This window comes from Pseudorca crassidens, chromosome 17, assembly GCF_039906515.1.
Source record: "Pseudorca crassidens isolate mPseCra1 chromosome 17, mPseCra1.hap1, whole genome shotgun sequence".
NCBI classification, from domain to species: Eukaryota; Metazoa; Chordata; class Mammalia; order Artiodactyla; family Delphinidae; genus Pseudorca; species Pseudorca crassidens.
The window spans coordinates 72097248-72118370 of NC_090312.1; the positions used below are offsets into that span (position 1 = coordinate 72097248).

General features: G+C 38.5%; 1 protein-coding gene across 4 annotated transcripts in view; it reads right to left on the reverse strand.

Moving 5' to 3' along the window:
* PREX2 (phosphatidylinositol-3,4,5-trisphosphate dependent Rac exchange factor 2) overlaps window positions 1-21123 on the reverse strand; it is a 286239-nt gene that overhangs the window by 75300 nt on the left and 189816 nt on the right. For all 4 annotated transcript variants that reach the window (XM_067712136.1, XM_067712134.1, XM_067712135.1 and 1 more), the window contains 3 exons: window positions 18003-18105; window positions 14898-15041; window positions 215-329 (listed from right to left, as the gene is read on the reverse strand). In XM_067712136.1, the coding sequence (XP_067568237.1) occupies window positions 215-329; window positions 14898-15041; window positions 18003-18105 (362 nt within the window). The remainder of the gene's footprint in view (window positions 1-214; window positions 330-14897; window positions 15042-18002; window positions 18106-21123) is intronic.

A 21123-nucleotide genomic window follows, 5' to 3' on the forward strand; every position in this document is an offset into this window, starting at 1 on the left:
TTCTTTTCTACTTTATTTGCAAAAAGTGTACCCCTTCGAATATCTGAAACATTAAACCCTAAATAAGAGAACTTTATATCAAAAGAAATATCATCATCAATCATCTAACACAATGAATAACATCAAAAGCTTTATTCATCTGCTCTTGTTAAAACTGGAAACTCAAAAACAAAAACAAACTGGAAACTCTTCTGTTAATTGAACAATGACATACCTGAGCTTCTGATTGTACTGTTTGACCTTTTCCAGGGAGGCTGCATTTATTTGGGCTTGAAATTCTTCCACCAAAACATTGTCTCTATAATAATATCCTTCCATGCTCTCCAGTGCTGTGAAAACAAGTAAATGTACTTTTCACGTGATTTTATAACACAATTTCTCCACAGTTAGTGTAATCTTATTATTAGTAAATGTATTAAATACCACCAAATATGACCACATATGCAAGAAACAAGCTTTAATCAGTCTAAATATAAATAAAAATCATTTTTCTGCTCAAAATAAATATCAAACACTTGGTAATTATCTCTGTTAAGTAGGTAAAGGTAATTTCTAACTTACACTGTCTTCTATTCTTTTAAAAATTTTGTATATGTTCTTTGCGAAGCTAAACTCAAACTTCATATATATTATTTATACATATATAAACACACAAATATATATATACACATATATAAATGCAACATACATATACATATATATGGACATGAATGAGAGGCAGAAATATGTATTAACATACATAACAGTAAAAAAATTGAATTTGTCACTCTCCATGCATATTCATATTCTCTTGCAGTGGCAATTAGATTATGAAATAAGAAGTATAGATAAAGGAGGAGGACCTTCAAGATGGCGGAGGAGTAAGACGTGGAGATCGCCTACCTCTCCACAAATACATCAGAAATATGTCTATATGTGGAACAACTCCTACAGAACACCTACGGAACGCTGGCAGAAGACCTCAGACTTCCCAAAAGGCAACAAACTCCCCACGCACCTGCGAAGGGTGAAAGAAAAAAGAAAAAACAGAGACAAAAGAATAGGGATGGGACCTGCACCTCTGGGAAGGAGCTGTGAAGGAGGAAAAGCTTTGACACACTAGGAAGTCCCTTCGCGGGCGGAGACGAGACTGCGGGTGGCGCGGGGGGGGAAGCTTCGGAGCCACGGAGAACGCAGCAACAGCGGTGCACAGGGCAAAGCGGAGAGATTCCTGCACAGAGGATCGGTGCCGACCAGCACTCACCAGCCCAAGAGGCTTGTCTGCTCACCTGCCGGGGCGGGCGGGGCTGGGAGCTGAGGCTCAGGCTTCGGAGGTCGGATCACAGGGAGAGGGCTGGGGTTGGCTGCGTGAACACAGCCTGAAGGGGGCTAGTGCACCACAGCTGGCCAGGAGGGAGTCTGGGAAAAAGTCTGGAACTGCCTAAGAGGCAAGAGACCATTGTTTTGGGGTGCGCAAGGAGAGGAGATTCAGAGCACCGTCTAAATGAGCTCCAGAGATGGGTGTGAGCCACGGCTATCAGTGCAGACCCCAGAGGCGGGCATGAGACGCTAAGGCTGCTTCTGCAGCCACCAAGAAGCCTGTGTGCAAGCACAGGTCACTCTCCACACCTCCCCCCCTGGGAGCCTGTGAAGCCCGCCACTGCCAGGGTCCTGTGATCCAGGGACAACTTCCCCGGGAGAACACATGGTGCCTCAGGCTGATGCAATGTCAAGCTGGCCTCTGCTGCCACAGGCTTGCCCCTCATTCCATACCCCTCTGTCCCCCCAGCCTGAGACAGCCAGAGCCCCCTAAACAGCTGCTCCTCTAACCCTGTCCTGTCTGGGCGAAGAACAGATGCCCTCAAGCGACCTACGTGCAGAGGCGAACCCAAATCCAAGGCTGAACCCCAGGAGCTGTGCGAACAAAGAAGAGAAAGGGAAATTTCTCTGCGCAAGCTCAGGAGCAGCGGATTAAATCCCCACAGTCAACTTGAGGTACCCTGCATCTGTGGAATACCTGAACAACGACAATGAATTATCCAAAAATTGAGGCGGTGGACTTTGGGAGCACCTGTAGACTGGGAGTTTGCTGTACGTGACTACTTTCTGATTTATATGTTTATTTTAGTTTAGTTTTTAATGCTTGTTATCATTGGTTGATTTGTTTATTGGTTTGGTTGCTCTCCTTTTTTATTTTTACTTTCTATTTTTTATTACTTTTTATTTTCATAATTTAAAAAAATTTTATTTTAATAACTTTATTTTATTAATTTTTTTCCTTTCTTTCTTTTTTTTCTCCCTTTTCTTCTGAGCTTTGTAGCTGACAGGATCTTGGTGCTCTGCCTGGGTGTCAGGCCTGAGCCTCTGAGGTGGGAGAGCCGAGATCAGAACATTGGTCCACCAGAGAACTTCCGGCCCCATGTAATATCAATCAGCGAGAACTTGCCCAGAGAACTCTGTCTCAACACTAAGGCCCAGCTCCACTCAATGACCAACAAGCTCAAGTGCTGGACATCCCATGCCAAACAACTAGCAAGACAGGAACACAACCTCACCCATAGAAGAGAGGCTGCCTACAATCACCATAAGGTCACAGACACCCCAAAACACACCACTGGATGCGGTCCTACCCACCAGAAAGACAAGATACAGCCTTATCCACTAGAACACAGGTACCAGGAAGCCCACACAACCCATTGAACCAACCTTACCCATGGTGGGCAGACACCAAAAAAACCAGAAGTATGAACCTGCAGTCTGCAAAAAGGAGACCCCAAATACAGTAAGTTGGCAAAATGAGAAGACAGAGAAATATGCAGCAGATGAAGGATCAAGGTAAAAAACCCACCAGACCAAACAAATGAAGAGGAAATAGGCAGTCTACCTGAAAAAGAATTAAGAGTAATGATAAGAAAATGATCCAAAATCTTGGAAATAGAATGCAGAAAATACAAGAAACGTTCAACAAGGACCTAGAAGAACTAAAGAGCAAACAAACAATGATACACAACACAACAAATGAAATTAAAAATTCTCTAGAAGGTATCAATAACAGAATAACTGAGGCAGAAAAACGGATAAGTGATCTGGAAGATAAAATAGTGGAAATAATTAACACAGAGCAGAATAAAGAAAAAAGAATGAAAACAATTGAGGACAGTCTCAGAGACCTCTGGGACAACATTAAATGCACCAACATTTGAATTATAGGAGCCCCAGAAGAACAGAAAAAGAAAGGGACTGAGAAAATACTTCAAGAGATTATAGTTGAAAACTTCCCTAATATGGGAAAAAAAATTGTCAATCAAGTCCAGGAAGCGCAGAGAGTTCCGTACAGGATAAATCCAAGGAGAAACATGCCAAGACACATATTAATCAAACAATCAAAAATTAAATATAAAGAAAAAATATTAAAAGCAGCAAGGGGAAAACAACAAATAATATACAAGGGAATCCCTATAAGGTTAACAGCTGATCTTTCAGCAGAAACTCTGCAAGCCAAAAGGGAGTGGCAGGACATATTTAAAGTGATGAAAGGGAAAAACCTACAACCAAGGTTACTCTACCCAGCAAGGATCTCATTCAGATTTGACAGAGAAATTAAAATCTTTACAGACAAGCAAAAGCTAAGAGAATTCAGCACCACCAAACTGGCTTTACAACAAATTCTAAAGGAACTTCTCTAGGCAGGAAACCCAAGAGAAGGAAAAGACCTGCAATAACAAACCCAAAACAATGAAGAAAAAGGTAATAGAAACATGCATATCAATAATTACCTTAACTGTAAATAGATTAAATGGTCCAACCAAAAGACACAGACTGGCTGAATGGATACAAAAACAAGACCCGTATATACAGACTGACAGTGAGGGGATGGAAAAAGATATTCCATGCAAATGAAAATCAGAAGAAAGCTGGAGTAGCAATTCTCATATCAGACAAAACAGACTTTAAAATAAAGACTATTACAAGAGACAAAGAAGGACACTACATAATGATCAAGGGATCAATCCAAGAAGAAGATGTAACAATTGTAAATATTTATGCACCCAACATAGGAGCACCCCAGTACTTAAGGCATATGCTAACAGCCACAAAAGGGGAAATCAAAGTAACACAATCATAGTAGGGGACTTTAACACCCCACTTTCACCCATGGACACATCATCCAAAATGAAAATAAATAAGGAAAAAGAAGCTTTAAATGACACATTAAACAAGATGGACTTAATTGATATTTATAGGACGTTCCATCGAAAAACAACAGAATATACTTTCTTCTCAAGTGCTCATGGAACATTCTCCACGATAGATCATATCTTGGGTCACAAATCAAGCCTTGGTAAATCTAAGAAAATAGAAATCATATCAAGTATCTTTTCCGACCACAATGCTATGAGACTGGATATCAATTACAGGAAAAAAAACTGTACAAAGTACAAACCCATGGAGGCTAAACAATGCACTACTAAATAACCAAGAGATGACTGAAGAAATCAGAAAATACCTACAGACAAATGACAATGAAAACACAAAGGCCCAAACCCTATGGGATGCAGCAAAAGCAGTTCTAAGAGGGAAGTTTATAGCAATACAATCCTACCTCAAGAAACAAGAAACATCTCAAATAAATAACCTAACCTTACACCTAAAGCAATTAGAGAAAGAAGAACAAAAAACCCCAAAGTTAGCAGAAGAAAAGAAATAATAAAGATCAGAGCAGAAATAAATGAAAAATAATTGAAGGAAACAATAGCAAAGATCAATAAAACTAAAAGCTGGTTCTTTGAGAAGATAAACAAAATTGATAAACTATTAGCCAGAGCCATCAAGAAAAAAGGGGGAAGACTCAAATCAATAGAATTAGAAATGAAAAAGGAGAAGTTACAACTGACACTGCAGAAATACAAAGGATCATGAGAGATTACTACAAGCAACTCTGTGCCAATAAAATGGACAACATGGAAGAAATGGACAAATTCTTAGAAAAGCACAAGCTTCCGAGACTGAACCTGGAAGAAACAGAAAATATAAACAGGCCAATTACAAGCACTGAAATTGAAACTGTGATTAAAATCTTCCAACAAACAAAAGCCCAGGACCAGATGGCTTCACAGGCGAATTCTATCAAACATGTAGAGAAGAGCTAACACCTAACCTTCTCAAACTCTTCCAAAATATAGCAGAGGGAGGAACACTCCCAAACTCATTCTACAAGGCCACCATCACCCTGATACCAAAAGCAGACAAAGATGTCACAAAGAAAGAAAACTGCAGGCCAATATCACTGATGAACATAGATGCAAAAATCTGCAACAAAATACTAGCAAACAGAACCCAACAGCACAATGAAAGTATCATACACCATGATCAAGTGGGGTTTATCCCAGGAATGCAAGGATTCTTCAGTATATGCAAATAAATCAATGTGATACACCATATTAACAAACTGAAGGAGAAAAACCATATGATCATCTCAATAGATGCAGAAAAAGATTTTAACAAAATTGAACACCGATTTATGATAAAAACCCTCCAGAAAGTAGGCATAGAGGGAACTTACCTCAACATAATAAACGCCATATATGACAAACCCACAGCCAACATCGTTCTCAATGGTGAAAAACTGAAACCATTTCCACTAAGATCAGGAACAAGACAAGGTTGCCCACTCTCACCACTATTATTCCACATAGTTCTGGAAGTTTTAGCCACAGAAACCAGAGATGAAAAAGAAATAAAAGGAGTCCAAATCGGAAAACAAGAAGTAAATTGTCACTGTTTGCAGATGACGTGATACTATATATAGAGAATCCTAAAGATGCTACCATAAAACCACTAGAGGTAATCAATGAATGTGGTAAACTAGCAGGATACAAAATTATTGCATAGAAATCTCTAGCATTCCTATACACTAATGATGAAACATCTGAAAGAGAAATTAAGGAAACACTCCCATTTACCACTGCAACAAAAAGAATAAAATACCTAGGAATAAACTACTTAAGCAGACAAAAGACCTGGCTGCAAAGAGCTATAAGATACTGATGAAAGAAATTAAAGATGATACAAATAGATGGAGAGATATACCATGTACATGGATTGGAAGAAACAACATTGTGAAAAATGACTATACTACCCAAAGCAATCTACAGATTCAATACAATCCCTATCAAACTACCAATGGCATTTTTCAGAGAACTAAAACAAAATATTTCATAATTTGTATGGAAACAGAAAAGACCCAAAATAGCCAAAGCAATCTTGAGAAAGAAAATCGGAGCTGGAGGAACCAGGCTCCCTGACTTCAGACTATACTACAAAGCTACAGTAATCAAGACAGTATGGTACTGGCACAAAAACAGAAATATAGATCAGTGGAACAGGATAGAAAGCCCAGAGATAAACCCAGGCACATATGGTCACCTTACCTTTGATAAAAGAGGCAAGTACATACAATGGAGAAAAGACAGCCTCTTCAATAACTGGTGCTGGGAAAAGTGGACAGCTATATGTAAAAGAATGAAATTAGAACATTCCCTAACACAAAAATGTACTCAAAATGGATTAAAGACCTAAATGTAATGCCAGACACTATAAAACTCTCAGAGGAAAACATAGGCCGAACACTCTATGCCATAAATCATAGCAAGATCCTTTTTGAGCCACCTCCTAGTGAAATGGAAATAAAAAAGAAAATAAACAAATGCTACCTAATGAAACGTAAAAGTTTTTGCACAGCAAAGGAAACCATAAATAAGACGAAAAGACAACCCTCAAAATGGGAGAAAATATTTGCAAACGAAGCAACTGACAAGGGATTAATCTCCAAAATAAAGAAGCAGCTCATGCAGCTCAATATCAAAAAAACAAACAACCCAATCCAAAAATGGGCAGAAGACCTAAACAGACATTTCTCCAAAGAAGATATACTGATTGCCAACAAACACATGAAAGATGCTCAACATCACTAATCATTAGAGAAATGCAAATCAAAACTACAGTGAGGTATCACCTCACACCAGTCAGAATGGCCATCATCAAAAAATCTACAAACAATAAATGTTGGAGAGGGTGTGGAGGAAAGGGAACCCTCTTGCACTCTTGGTGGGAATGTAAATTGATACAGCTATTATGGAGAACAGTATGGATGTTCCTTAAAAAACTAAAAAGAGAACTACCATATGACTCAGCAATCCCACTACTGGGCACATACCCTGAAAAAAACGTAATCCCAAAAGAGTCATGTACCACAATGTTCACTGCAGCACTATTTACAATAGCGAGGACATGGAAGCAACCTAAGTGTCCATCGACAGATGAATGGATAAAGAAGATGTGGTACATGTATACTGGACTCTAGGACACGGGGAGGGGGAAGGGTAAGCTGGGACGAAGTGAGAGAGTGGCATGGACATATATACACTACCAAATGTAAAACAGATAGCTAGTGGGAAGCAGCCGAATAGCACAGGGAGATCAGCTCAGTGCTCTGTGACCATCTAGAGGGGTGGGATAGGGAGGGTGGGAGGGAGACGCAAGAGGGAGGATATATAAGGATATAATATGTATAGCTGATTCACTTTGTTATATAGCAGCAAATAACACGACAATGTAAAGCAATTATACTCCAATGAAGATGTTAAAAAATAAATAAATAAAAGCAACAATGACAAACAAAAAAAGACGTATAGATAAAGAGAAATCTTAGAATACTGCTTTGACTCCAATGGTCAGTTACTTTAGTTAAAAATAAATAAGCACAAACACATATATAACTTCCCATTAATTTTAAATGTCTTTTGAGTAATATATATTTCTTTCATAACTAATATTTTTGGTTGTTTCTTTTTCCTTTAAACTTTATGCAGTGGTATTGTTAACCTTTTGGAGAGGAAATGAATTATAGGAAAGTATCTAGAAATACAAGATTTCCTTTTGAGAGGTTGCCAGGAATGGCAGGAATGGTGATGGATCCAATTTGGAAATGTAAATTATTTCCCCTTGAAATTATTACTATTAATGAGCCTCAATTTTCAGCAGACGATTTCAAAATGGATAAAAGAATAATCTTTCAAAATTGCTAAATGCAGTAGTCTCTAAACTAATAACGTTTCCTCAAATTGATAAAAACATCACCATTTTGGTGGCAAAAACAGGAAAGTCACTGCTAATTAGTTTTAGCTGTGTTGTGTTTTCTATCTATTCAGATTTCTAGAGCATTGAAGAAATGACAAAAGTTTTAGAGTATTGCTAAATTTAACTTTTTTAAATGGCATTATTGGCTTATAACTGAGCAAAGCACTTGTGGAAAATTAGACAGAAAGTTTCCTATGTTTGCTTTAGAACAGAAAATCGAATTTGTGGGCTTCTTTCAAGGATTATTTGTTTATTCCTTATGATTTCTGCTTTCGTTAGAATATTCACAACTGGTTCAGCAAGCTTCTGGGCCTGAATACACACAAGAAATACAGGAAGTCTTTCTGATAAAGCAATCCTTAAATACATGCCACATTCCCTTCAGTTAACCAAGTGTTATTTGCGAAAGGCCAATATTCCAGGAAGATTCAGTCTATCAGCAGTCATACTTCAATGTGAATTCCTCTTCTGAGTTGTAAAGCTAATAATGAAAGCCCTTGCACTGGAGTAAAAGCATAACTTTCACTGCTTAGTAACTCAGTGTGACCCTGGGTATGTTAATTAATATCTGAGATCCTCAGGTTCCTCGTTTGTGAAATGGAAAATAAGAGCACTTACTAATTATGGTTCTTGAGAAATAATTAAATTAAATAATAGGATTAAGACAGCCCATGACTATTCTTATCATTTATGGAATGTATTTTCTGTACAAGGCAAGGTGCCCAATGCCCCCCAGCATGATCTACTTCAATTTCCACAGGAGATATAGATGACGCTTGACTGTGCTGAGCCAAACAGGAAGTTTGGGCATCTAAGAGTAGGGTCCATGCAAGGACACTTGAATTTGTGATTTAAGGTCAGAAAGACTAGAAGGCGACCACCAGGAACGGGCAACAGGGGAACTAGAGGCAGGGGGTTGGGAGTGGGAGGGAACAAGAAAACCCCTGGTATCTAGTTTCTATTGGGCCAGAATGCCCAGTCCTGCTCTAAAAGCTTGTTACAATAGAAAAACAAATTTTCCTTATATTTCTTAATGATATTTTCAAATTAACACCAGTTAAGATTCACAATTATGTAATTTTTTTAAAAAAATGAGAAAAGAGTTTAACAGTGTTGCGAAGAGTCTCAGCAATATTTTCTGGCTCATGTATAGGGTTTTAGGGAAATGAACTAAAAAAAAGATGAGTTTTATATTTAAAAAGTAAACTGTGCATGGCAAAGTAGAAGAAGGAGAACATTCCCTTTTTTAGGTGAATAGTTTGGTTATTTATAGCTATTTTTTTAATAAAGAAAATAGAATGGCATTTTACCAAACTAAATTTCTATTCTCAGCAAAAAAAAAAAAGGTTAAATATGTAATAATGTCCAAACTTCAAATTTGACCCCTCTTTCGCACTTTCTTGTCTACTTTTCTTAATTCTCATCCATATAATATTTCTTAAAAATAGTATTGACATATTTGACTGAATAAATATTTAATTTATTTAAAAGCACTTAATTAAAAGCAGTATTTAAAATACAACTCAAATTTGTTTGCTTGTTTTACTTCTACTACTTTTGAATTTAGAAGCAAAACATTCCATTAAATGTAGGTATAGTCCGTAAAAAAGGAAAACATAATGAATGTTAGCAGAAATTAAAGATTAAATTATTCTAAGACTGAAAATGAGCCTCACTTCCACTCACTCAAAATGCATTTCATGGCTTTTTCAAGAAAGGGATTAATCAGAAATCTCTGAGGAACAATTTTAAGAATAGTTTCAATCAACTAACACCCTCTTCTGATAGTGCAACAATGGTACTTTATTGGTTAAATAAGACACTACATACGCACTGTTACAAATCTCCAGAAATGGTCACAATTGGTCAGAATTCCTCAGAATTGGTTGCAATGTTTGTGAGGAAGGCAAGTTTTGTCCATGTTGCCGTGACCAACATTGCAAAAGGCTGTGCTGCTTTGTAAAGAGAGGGGGGTTCACAGATTCATGTACCCACTCTTAACATTCAGGAAATCTCAACTCTGGGAATTGTTCCTTCCTCTTTTCAAAAGGTATTTAATGTTTTGTTTATAAATACTGTGCAAAACCCAAATGGAAAACTAAAGGATTCATCTTTTAAAGGATCTTAAGAAGAATTCTGCAGGAAAAAAAACCCCACATGAATGAAGGTAACTTAGAAACTGACAATGTTTATAACAAAATATTCCCTTTTGTTTAAAAAATAGAAAATGCTCAAGTTTCTGGGTGATTTTAATTATTCTCTGAGAATAGAAAGACATCTTTTAAAGAGGTAAAAGTTAGGAGTAACAGTTTTGGGTGCCAGCTTTTTGCATAGGGGGTGAAGAAACCAAACAGCCCCAAGAATGTGCTTGTGGAGAAGGAACCAGCGTTGCACGTCCCATTTAGTTTAAGGAAAATCACCACCAGAGACTCAGGGAATAGGTACTTAACAACACTTTACAAGGAAGGGACACCACATTCCAGGACATAGTACATAACTAAAAAAAAGTCCTTTATCTGATGCCATGTCCCAAAGAGGTAGAATACACGGGTCTAGGAACCAAGGGTAGAAGAAGAAATAGCCATGCTAGCATCTGTGGAGGGTTAAATTGTATCCCTGAAAAAAATATGACAAAGTCCTAACCCCCGGTGGCTGCAAATGTAACCTAATTTTGATATAGGGTCTTACAGATGAAATCAAATTAAAATGAGGTCACACTGGATTCGGGTGTGCCAGAATCCAATGACTGTTGTCCTTTTAAGAAAAGGGAGATTTGGACAGAGACACAGAGACAGACACACAGAGGGAAGAAGGCCATGTGAAGACAGAGGCAGAGACTGTAATTATGCTGCCACAAGCCAAGGAATGCCGGTAACCACCAGACGCCAGAAGGGGTAAGAAAAGATACTTCCTTAGAGCCTGCCAAGGGGACATGGCCTGTGAACATCTTGGTTTCAGACTTCTAGCCTCCAGAACTATGACAGAATACATTTCTGTTGTTTTAAACCACCCAGTTTGTGGTCATTTTTATGGCAGTGTTGGGAAACTTATCAATTCCAGTGGCTCACTTGGGGTATGTGTGCTTCCCATCCCTGAAACTCTGGCTCCACAGTTTTAAGGGTCCTGATCCCCAAAGGGGCACACTTTCCCTAGGAGACAAAGAAGGGGCCCCACTGAACTGTAAACTCTGGTTGACACCCAGGCACCTGAGTCTCCTTGTGCCAAGGCACCGTCCAACAAGAAAAGAAATCACTATCTTGGCAGGCTAATCTACCCTGCTCATCATAAGGCAGTAGGGCTACTGTTACATAACGAGGATAAGAAGAAATATGTCTGGCATTCAGGTAATCCGCTCAGGTCCCTCTTGGTACCCCCTCGCCCAAGTTTGATGGTAAATGGACACATGCAGCAATCCGGGCCTGAGAAGGACATAGCGACACCAGGGAATCAGGCCTCTTGGGGCTGAAGGTCTTAGTCATGCCAGGAGACCAGCAGAGGTTCAGGCTGAGAACGAGGCTACCGTACAAAGGATGGCATAAGAGGGAAAATGAGAATCTGTCGTAGCCCCAAGACCCTCTGCAGCAGCATATTAATATGCTGCTAAATTATTCCCCCAGGAACAGAGGCCCATCACAGTCAGGAAGGACACCCTCCCTACACAAAGGAATAGATCAAGATGCAGACTATGGCAGATCCTCTAAAGCTACCCACTCAGAGCCCCTTTCAGAAACGAAGGGCTCTTTGCCCAGCTGCTGTGATTGCCAGAAGACATCCCTCAGCTGTCAGCTCTACAGGGCATCTTCAGCCTCTGCTAAAAAAAAACTGTCCCACCCAAATCACATCTCCTTCTCGGTGTAGCCCAAGTCCTAATGAGCTAACAACGCAGAAGCAAAAAGGCCCAGTTCTCATTGCCCCGGCTCCCCAGAATCTAGACGTGTCAAACACTTGTGAAATGGATTAATGTAACTAAGCACAGATTAACTAGATAACTGCACAGTGGTTTATAATCCGCATAGCTCTGTGCTTTCTCACTCTTGGTGGATAAGCTTGTAAAATATACTGGTATCTGGGCCCCACTTCCCAGAGATTCTGACTTCATTGGTTCAGCGTGGAACCAAGGAACCAAGCATGGGTATTTTCTAACACGTTCCCAAGGTGATTAAAGGACAGCCAGCTTGAGAACCACTGAGAGAGCATGAAAGCAAGCCAGGGACCCTGGATATCTATCTTCCTTGGACTCCCATTTTCACCCAGTTTATGGTTACTTGCTTTATCTTACCAAGGGCTCAGGGATCCTAAAAGGATTAATTCTCTGACTTGTAGGAAGTAATTCTAGAAGACTGCTTTAGTGTGACCTTTACCTTCTAGCATTTTGGTTATGCTTTGTGCTGACTTTTCTGTCTGGCTGTTTCTGTGGTCCAAACCTTGCAAATCTGCCTTTTTGCCATTTTGTCTGCCTAGACTCTTTTTCTCCAGCAGCTCTGGTTTTTAGCAACGTACGTTCCCTAAAAGTTTACCCTGCTTGCCTCCAACCCTGGAATTCCTGATTTACTAGTTGGTCCCAACTCTGCAGGGGGCCCCATTCATCCATGTGCCCTCCTTTGCCCAAGGATCCATGCAGACAAGAAAAAACGAGAAGGCAGGACATTTGCTTCTTGTTCTAGGTACATGGTACCACGGACAACCTTAGGAGCGCTGAGTCTAATACGTTTCCCAGGAAATTTTCAAATTCACCTACTTTTCTCTTTATTATTTGCTAACAAAGACTCACATACCCACAAAACTAAAATCCTTCCATTAAACGTTCATCCCAGGAATAGACTCCATTTGGAATCTCTCCCATTTACCACCACTTTCAAATACCAGATGGTAATCGCCGCTCAAGCTAGGGCTGAATTTCCTGTGCTTCTCTCAAGCTGATGAAAACTCAGAGTTACTAATGATTCCTCATGGGAGTTTTGTGAATGCAGCGGAACCTCTGCAACTCCTTTAAATAAACAACCTTATCACTGACAGATTTTTAATGAGACAGACTATTTTCCAGTCTTCTTTACCTATCTGTGACCTCCACTGCAGAAGTGTTTCCACTGTCACCTCATCAAATCATTTTTCATATTTTACTGCTGTGTGAATGCTAAAACCTAATGTTTGCTAGAGTTTTTCTTTACATTACACTGTAAAAGCAACAGTGTACTCAATGAAATCATATATATTTCAGGATTGTTTTTAAATTAGCTTTAGCCACAGTTATAAAATAGAGGTTACTTGCAAAATCATTTTTTCCCTATGCACACTGGCTGCTGGGTATGAATATTCAGCTATTTATGGTTGGTGTGTCACAAATGTAATCACTTTTTTAGAAAAGATGATTAATGCCATCTGTCATCTCAGTAATGATTTCAAAGACAGAATTTTTTAAAAGAGAGAAATAAAGGAAAAGAAATGAAGAGCCTTTAACAAGGGCAAGGTCTGGTTAAACCCTATAAAAGTTAATATTCCAGACCAGCAGCCTTTCCTTTCTTCTAAAACTACTGATCTCTGTAATGGCTTTTAACATATTTTAGGCTAAACTATTCTCCTAACATAGTCCAAAGGTCTATTTTTGCTCAATTTCTTTTTTATTTCTTTTCATTGCAGATTCTTGTATTACCTACATAGATCCTATCACATAAATGAAAATACCTTCGAATAATTCCTAAGATCTCTGTGCTGAAATTTTTCTCTGCTTAAATGTATTCTTGCCAAGTATCTGAGGTAGTCATTTTTAAACTATGGCAATTGAAGGAAGAGTAATCTATCTTTTAGAATTATAACAACATGCATGTGGTACAAAGCAGAATTTTCACTTGGCAGTGAATTTAGATTTCATATGCCTCTCTGTTCTTCCGTTACTGAGATGGATTTGATTCCTCTACTCTTCTCATTTTTTATTAGAATATAAAAATTCTACAGCAATACCAACGCAGTCTTGAAAACTCAAAAGAAAAAATGAAATGTTCTGTGGTACCACTCAGAGAAATTGATACAATCTTGATCACAGCATGAATTAAAAAAAAATCATACACAAAAAGATACTACACAATAATCTGAATTTCTTATCTTTTCTGGCAGCATCTGTGACCACAGAAATAAAAAAGATCCTAAAAAAGATCCAGGACCTTCCCTGGGAGATCACGTCACTGCAAGAATCTTCTTATTCATGTTATTCTTAATTTCTTCTACTGCAGTTAACACTCATTGTTTATTTGCCAAAACAATTTTTTTACTATGAAAGGAATACATTTTTACTGACAAAAAAATTGACACAATGCAAAAAAACTTAAAGATTAAAATATCATCAATTTAATCATCCAATGATACATTTTACACACATGTAAGTATATACATACATGTATGACATAATTGACACTATAATATAAATTCTTTTTTGTAATCTGCGTGGGTATATCATCAAACTTCTTCTACCTCATAAAATATCTTAACCAACCAATTTTAATGGTTCTACCATAATTTACTTAAGCCAAATTAATTTATCTTTATTTAAGCCACTCATGCCTTATTTCTCCACTATAAATAATGCTGCAATCCTATTTGATAAATATTTAAACCATACAAAATTCTTTCCTTAACAAACACTCCCACCAGTAAACATATTACCTAGGTACTATGAATAAATTTTTGAATTAATGAACAAAAAGGATAGTCACAAGTACATTTTAAAAAATTGATAAAGATAAAATAATTTAAGTACATGAAGTATAGTAAAGAAAGCAGTTTACCTTGTGCAAAAAGAACAGGATGAATTTTAAACCCTCCTCCGTTTTTCAACCTTTGCGGCAGTTGTTCAAAATGGTAACTATCGATGTAGAAGTAAACTTTCAGAGCTTGCCGGCTTCCTTCAGCTTGATAAGTAAGAGGAACATCTAAAATGACATTTAATGTTATATTACTTCCTAAAATCAGGATATTATTTAGTACATTTGTTGAGCTTTAAAAAGAATCCCGGGGCTTCCCTGGTGGCGCAGTGGTTGAGAGTCCGCCTGCCGATGCAGGGGACACGGGTTCGTGCCCCGGTCCGGGAAGATCCCACATGCCGCGGAGTGGCTGGGCCCGTGAGCCATGGCCGCTGAGCCTGCGCGTCCGGAGCCTGTGCTCCACGGCGGGAGAGGCCACAGCAGTGAGAGGCCCGCGTACCGCCAAAAAAAAAAAAAAAGAATCCCGAAAATTACTAGAAACTAATATATTAAAAGTACCCACGTGTATTAAAGCTCAGGTTTGGCATACTGACAGTGCTATTTGGTGAAAGAGTATTAAATCAGGTTCTCATTAGCTAAAGCAACAGATTTATTACTGTACTGTATATAAAATTCTGTAATAGAAAACTGCCTTACACTTTAACACAACAGGTGTCTCACTTAACTAAATGAGAAGTTCAGCTACACATGGTATGGAATCACAATTTCCCAGGACAGCTGCCTCCTTCATATTTTAGTCAAGATGAGTCCTTGGGGTACACTTCTGAAGTAGTGTGCAAGAAACTGAGCACATAGCAACCATTATCACAATTAGCACGTGTTTTGCAAGTTCCATTCCCCGAGCACCAGATCAAAAATGCCCTACCTGTCTCTTCATTTTCATCCTTTGCTCTTTTTCTATTTCCTGTCATGCATTCATATTATCTTCTAATTTATTATCAAAATAACTTATTTATCTCACTTATTATTTATCTCTGTTTAGTTCTCTATTGTATCCAACACTTGGCCATAAGTAGGCACTTAAGAAATTTTTGATGAATAAATGATTATAATTTCTAGATAACAGATTAAATGAATATTTATTGAGTCCCTATTTATTGTACTAGACATTGGAAATGTGCAAATAAGTAAAAACCTTTCCCAGACCTGAAATATCTGTTTAGATCTTCTACCATAATACATAGGGGATCCTCAGACCTATGAACAAACAAGAAACAGAAAAATAACAAACTGCTGAAGATTTCTTGGATCGACAGACACATTTTAAACCTATTTGTGACAATGTTGAAATGGTAGATAAATGATCATAACTTGCAGAAACTATAGATTAAGCCCTAGGTGTTGCTATTTCTCTGGATGTATACTTCTAAAACAATGCCTTTGTTAGGTTTAATGATGGCCAATTGCTAAAGAAAAGGGATACTTTTCAATCTTTCAATTCAATTTCATAAAGTAACTTCTTTGCAACATTAGATACAACCAAGTTCTGTTGAAATTCTATTCTTCATTCTGCACAGCAAGTTTGTTTATCCTTCTACATTTATAACCATAAAGCCTTTCTGCCTGATGCACTGTATAAACTGAATTGATATTTGTTCATTCATTTACTTGAAAAAAAATATTGGCCTTTTTGTTCCAGGCATCTCTTGAGTGCTAGATATACAGCAATGAACAAGATAGGTTTTGCCATCTTGGAAATTGTACAGGATGAATAAATGAATCAAGATAGTTAATGTGATTATATTTGTACACACTGAATTTTTTTTTTTTTTTTGTAGTACGCGGGGCTCTCACTGTTGTGGCCTCTCCCTTTGCGGAGCACAGGCTCCAGACGCGCAGGCCCAGCGGCCATGGCTCACAGGCCCAGCCACTCCGTGGCATGTGGGATCTTCCTGGACTGGGGTACGAACCCACGTCCCCTGCATCGGCAGGCAGACTCCCAACCACTGCGCCACCAGGGAAGCCCCACACTAAATTTTTTGACACTTGGATAAAATAATTTTTAATTTTCATTTTTAAGCGGCAAAAATGTAGACTATGTGTCTACTTCTTCAGAATTAAATTATAAATTTTATCAATTATTGTCAGATCAAACAACTATAATGTCTCTGTATATTCTTGGCTCTAAACACTGTTTTCATTGCTTGCTAACACACTGTCTACAGGATCAACTGAAGATAAGGAGTGGAAACCCAACTCAATCAATTTTGCTAAGTAATAATTATATATCTGAGTGAACGTTTTGCTGGCCTCAGAGATTATCCACATAGTCAGAAATGTTAGGGCAGTTCTTTTATTAAAAGAAGTCTTGACATGAAAAAAGCAGCAGAAAGGACAAATGTTCTGTGATCCCACTTATATGAGGTACGTAGCGTAAGCAAATTCAGAGCCAGAAAGTGGAAGAGAAGTTACCAGGAATTGGAGAAGCGGGGGAGGGTAGTGATTGTTTAAGGAGTATGGAGTTTCTGTTTGGGAAGATGAAAAAGTTCTGGAGACGGATGGTGGAAATGGCTGCACAACATTTTTTTTTTTTTTTTTTTTTTTCCGGTACGCGGGCCTCTCACCGTTGTGGCCTCTCCCGCTGCAAAGCACAGGCTCTGGACGTGCAGGCCCAGCGGCCATGGCTCACGGGCCCAGCAGCTCCGCGGCACGTGGGATCCTCCCGGACCGGGGCACGAACCCACGTCCCCTGCATCAGCAGGCGGACTCTCAACCACTGCACCACCAGGGAAGCCCCATGCACAACATTTTGAATGAACTTAATACCACTGAACTGTACACTGAAAATGGGTTAAATGGTAAATTTTATGGTATGTATATTTCACCACAATAACAAAAAAGAAAGAAAAGGCAATCTTGAGTAGCACAATATTTGACACACACACTCCGAAAAAGTTTTAGAGGTCAGACTAATAGCTAAAAACAAAAGTATAAAATTAGCTGTAAATTTAATTTATATATACTTTCTATCACTTCCCCAGTTGGTTATTACTATTTTACCCTAAATATAATATTTTATATAAAACTTAAACTGCATATCAAATATATTCATATCAAAGTTATGACATATGTTGTCGTCTGATGCCAAAGAAATTTTACAAAACATACATGAAATATTTAACTACTTACTTGCAACCAGTGGTTCCTCTTCTGATGGTTTAAAGTAAAAAGAAACCTTTTCCAAATCAAATAGTGCAACCAGTGTATCTTCTAGCATGGCTTGTTCATCTGTCTAGAAAGAAATAAAAACAATACATGATATGATAGGATTGTTTGGGATAAAACATAATATAACATAGTACAATGTAACAACTCCAGATCAAAACTAGGTTCACTTGTGTTTTATTTAAGTACAAACCAAATTATCAACACATCTAAGAATTTACTGCCTAAAATGAAATTAACAAATCCTCAGTTATGTTTCGTTTGTAGTTTTATATTTTCTCTGCTGTCTAAATGATTTTTTCAGTCTATTTTGTAGCTAGATTCTAGTTCTATTGATTTTGTTTATTAGTTACAAATGTGTACACACGAAAAAATGCTATTTGCCTCTAAATCTCTATAATCTGACAAATATAACAGCTGAAAGACAAAAATATTGTTTTCTTAAAAAGTCCAGTACATAATGGTCATCGTACTTTACGATAAGATAACCTGTGCATTATTCAATTTGCAATTTGTGAAAACTGTGATAAAAGCAATTTGCATGTATGTAATGATTTTTCTTCCAAAGAGCCTGGGGACAAGAATCATTTTCACTTGCCTTTATGGGGCCTTAATCTAGAATCTTGTGAATATGAGATTTGATTTGTTTTAATCATTCATTTCATTCCTACAGCATATTTTACAGCTGAGGCAGGTAAGGCCCAGACATGGTAACAAGTTCACTGCATATCTCAGTGACATCATCTTTCTATTATTGGATCTGGCCTTCCTATTAGCAGTTCAGTGCACTATCTAAAGTCTTTTACTAATTTCCTCATGAAAGAATAATTAACCTAATCATACACAACTTTTCTTTCAAAGGTACATTTGTTTCCTTAAGAATGTCAATGATCCTTTTTTTTTTTTTTTTTTGTGGTACGTGGGCCTCTCACTGTTGTGGCCTCTCCTGTTGTGGAGCACAGGCTCCAGACGTGCAGGCTCAGCGGCCATGGCTCACGGGCCCAGCTGCTCTGCGGCACGTAGGATCTTCCCGGACCGGGGCACGAACCCATGTCCCCTGCATCGGCAGGCGGACTCTCAATCACTGTGCCACCAGGGAAGCCCAAATGATCCTTTTTAACAATAATTTTAACATGCTTTACCCGCATTTTAAAAGTTGCTGTAAGCTTATAGCCATATTTTGGGGGCAGCATGAGTAGAGGGTGAAGGAGATGGTAAAGAATTTCCATTGTGTATGGGAAAAAACCCACTAAGGCAGCCTCAGACCCCAAAGAAGGACTGCATGGATACCGAAAGGTTAATAGCATCATCATCTTTGTACCTTAGTTTGGTACTTAATATAATGGATGGTACACAGTAAGTGCTGGATAAATATTTATAAGACTGTTACTTTTTAAAGTCCTTTGAAGCAGCAGAAAAATGCCATGAATCTGGAATTGTAGGGACAGGACTAAAGAACCAGCATTCTTCCAATTGAGAGGAATACACACAGGAAGAAATGTCCCAAACAGGTTGCGCTCTGATTGTAACTTGCAGATGTGGCTAAACCCATACCCAAGGACCTAGGACTGCGCTCAGAGCCCAGGAACACACAGACCGCCAGTGCCTGCAGCTCCCAGGGAGCTCTTCACGGTTCTAGGAGGCCCTAAGCGCTCTTGTTACAAAGGCAGAAAGATTACAAGTTTCTTTGACTTTTTTTTTAACTACCTTTGAATTTTTTAAATCAATTCTTTAAATAAACTTAAGGGTTTCATAAGACCTATTTAAAACAACAAAACAGCTTTCTTGAGATATAATTCACATACCATAAAATTCACCCATTTTAAGTATACAGCTCAGGGGTTTTTAGTATATATGCAGAGTTGTGTAACTATCACCATCATCCGATTTTAGAATATTGTCACTACCCCAAAAAAGAAACTCAGTACCCATTAGCATTCATCCTCCACATACCTTCCTCCAATCCTTAGCCCCAGGCAACCACTAGCCTATTTTCAGTCTCTAAAGTTTGCCTATTATTACATAATAATGTAATCAAATAATGCGTGGTCTTTCGTAACTGGTTTATTTCTCTTAACATGTTTCCAAGGTTCATCCATGTCGTAGCATGTACCAGTACCTCACTCCTTTTTACTGCTGAATAATATTTCATTGTATGGATATACCCCAACTTGTTTATCCACTCATCAGACAGCTCATGGACATTTGGGTTGTTTCCACTTTTCAGGTATTATGAATAATCTTGCCAGGAACATTTGTGTACAAGTTTTGCTAGAATATAAGTTTTCTTTTCTCTTGGATATTACCTAGGAGTAGACTTTCTGGGTCATATGGAAATTCCACATTTAACAATTTGAGGAACTGCCAAAATGTTTTCCAAAATGGCTGCACCATTTTCCATTCCCCCCAGCAGTGTCTGAGGGTTACAATTTCTCTACATCCTCACCAACACTTGTGCCTGTCTGTCTTTTGGATTGTAGCCATCCACATCACTGTGACATAGTATCTCATTGTAGTTTTGAGTTACACATCCCCAATGGCTAATGATGTTAAGCGTCTTTTCATGTGCTTTTGGCCATGTTATATCTTCTCTGGAGAAATGACCATTCAAATCCTTTGCCTGGGGCTTCCCTGGTGGCGCAGTGGTTGAGAGTCCGCCTGCCGATGCAGGGGACACGGGTTCCCGGTCCGGGAAGATCCCACATGCCGCAGAGCGGCTGGGCCCGTGAGCCATGGCCGCTGAGCCTGCGCGTCCGGAGCCTGTGCTCCGCAACGGGAGAGGCCACAACAGTGAGAGGCCCGTGTACCGCCAAAAAAAAAAAAATTCTTTGCCTGCTTTTTAATCGAGATGTCTTTTTATTCTTTAGTTTTAAGGATTCTTTATATAGTCTGGATATGTCACTTACCAGATGTATGAATTACAAATACTTTCCCCCATTCCTTGAGATTTCAAATAAATGTACCAGCACTTGCCTAGACAATGGCAGTTTTTAAGAATAGAAATGAAGCCTCATTCATTAATTAATTTGTTCAACAAATACTTAAAGCCTACCATGTATTAGGAAGAGTGCATCTTATCTTACGT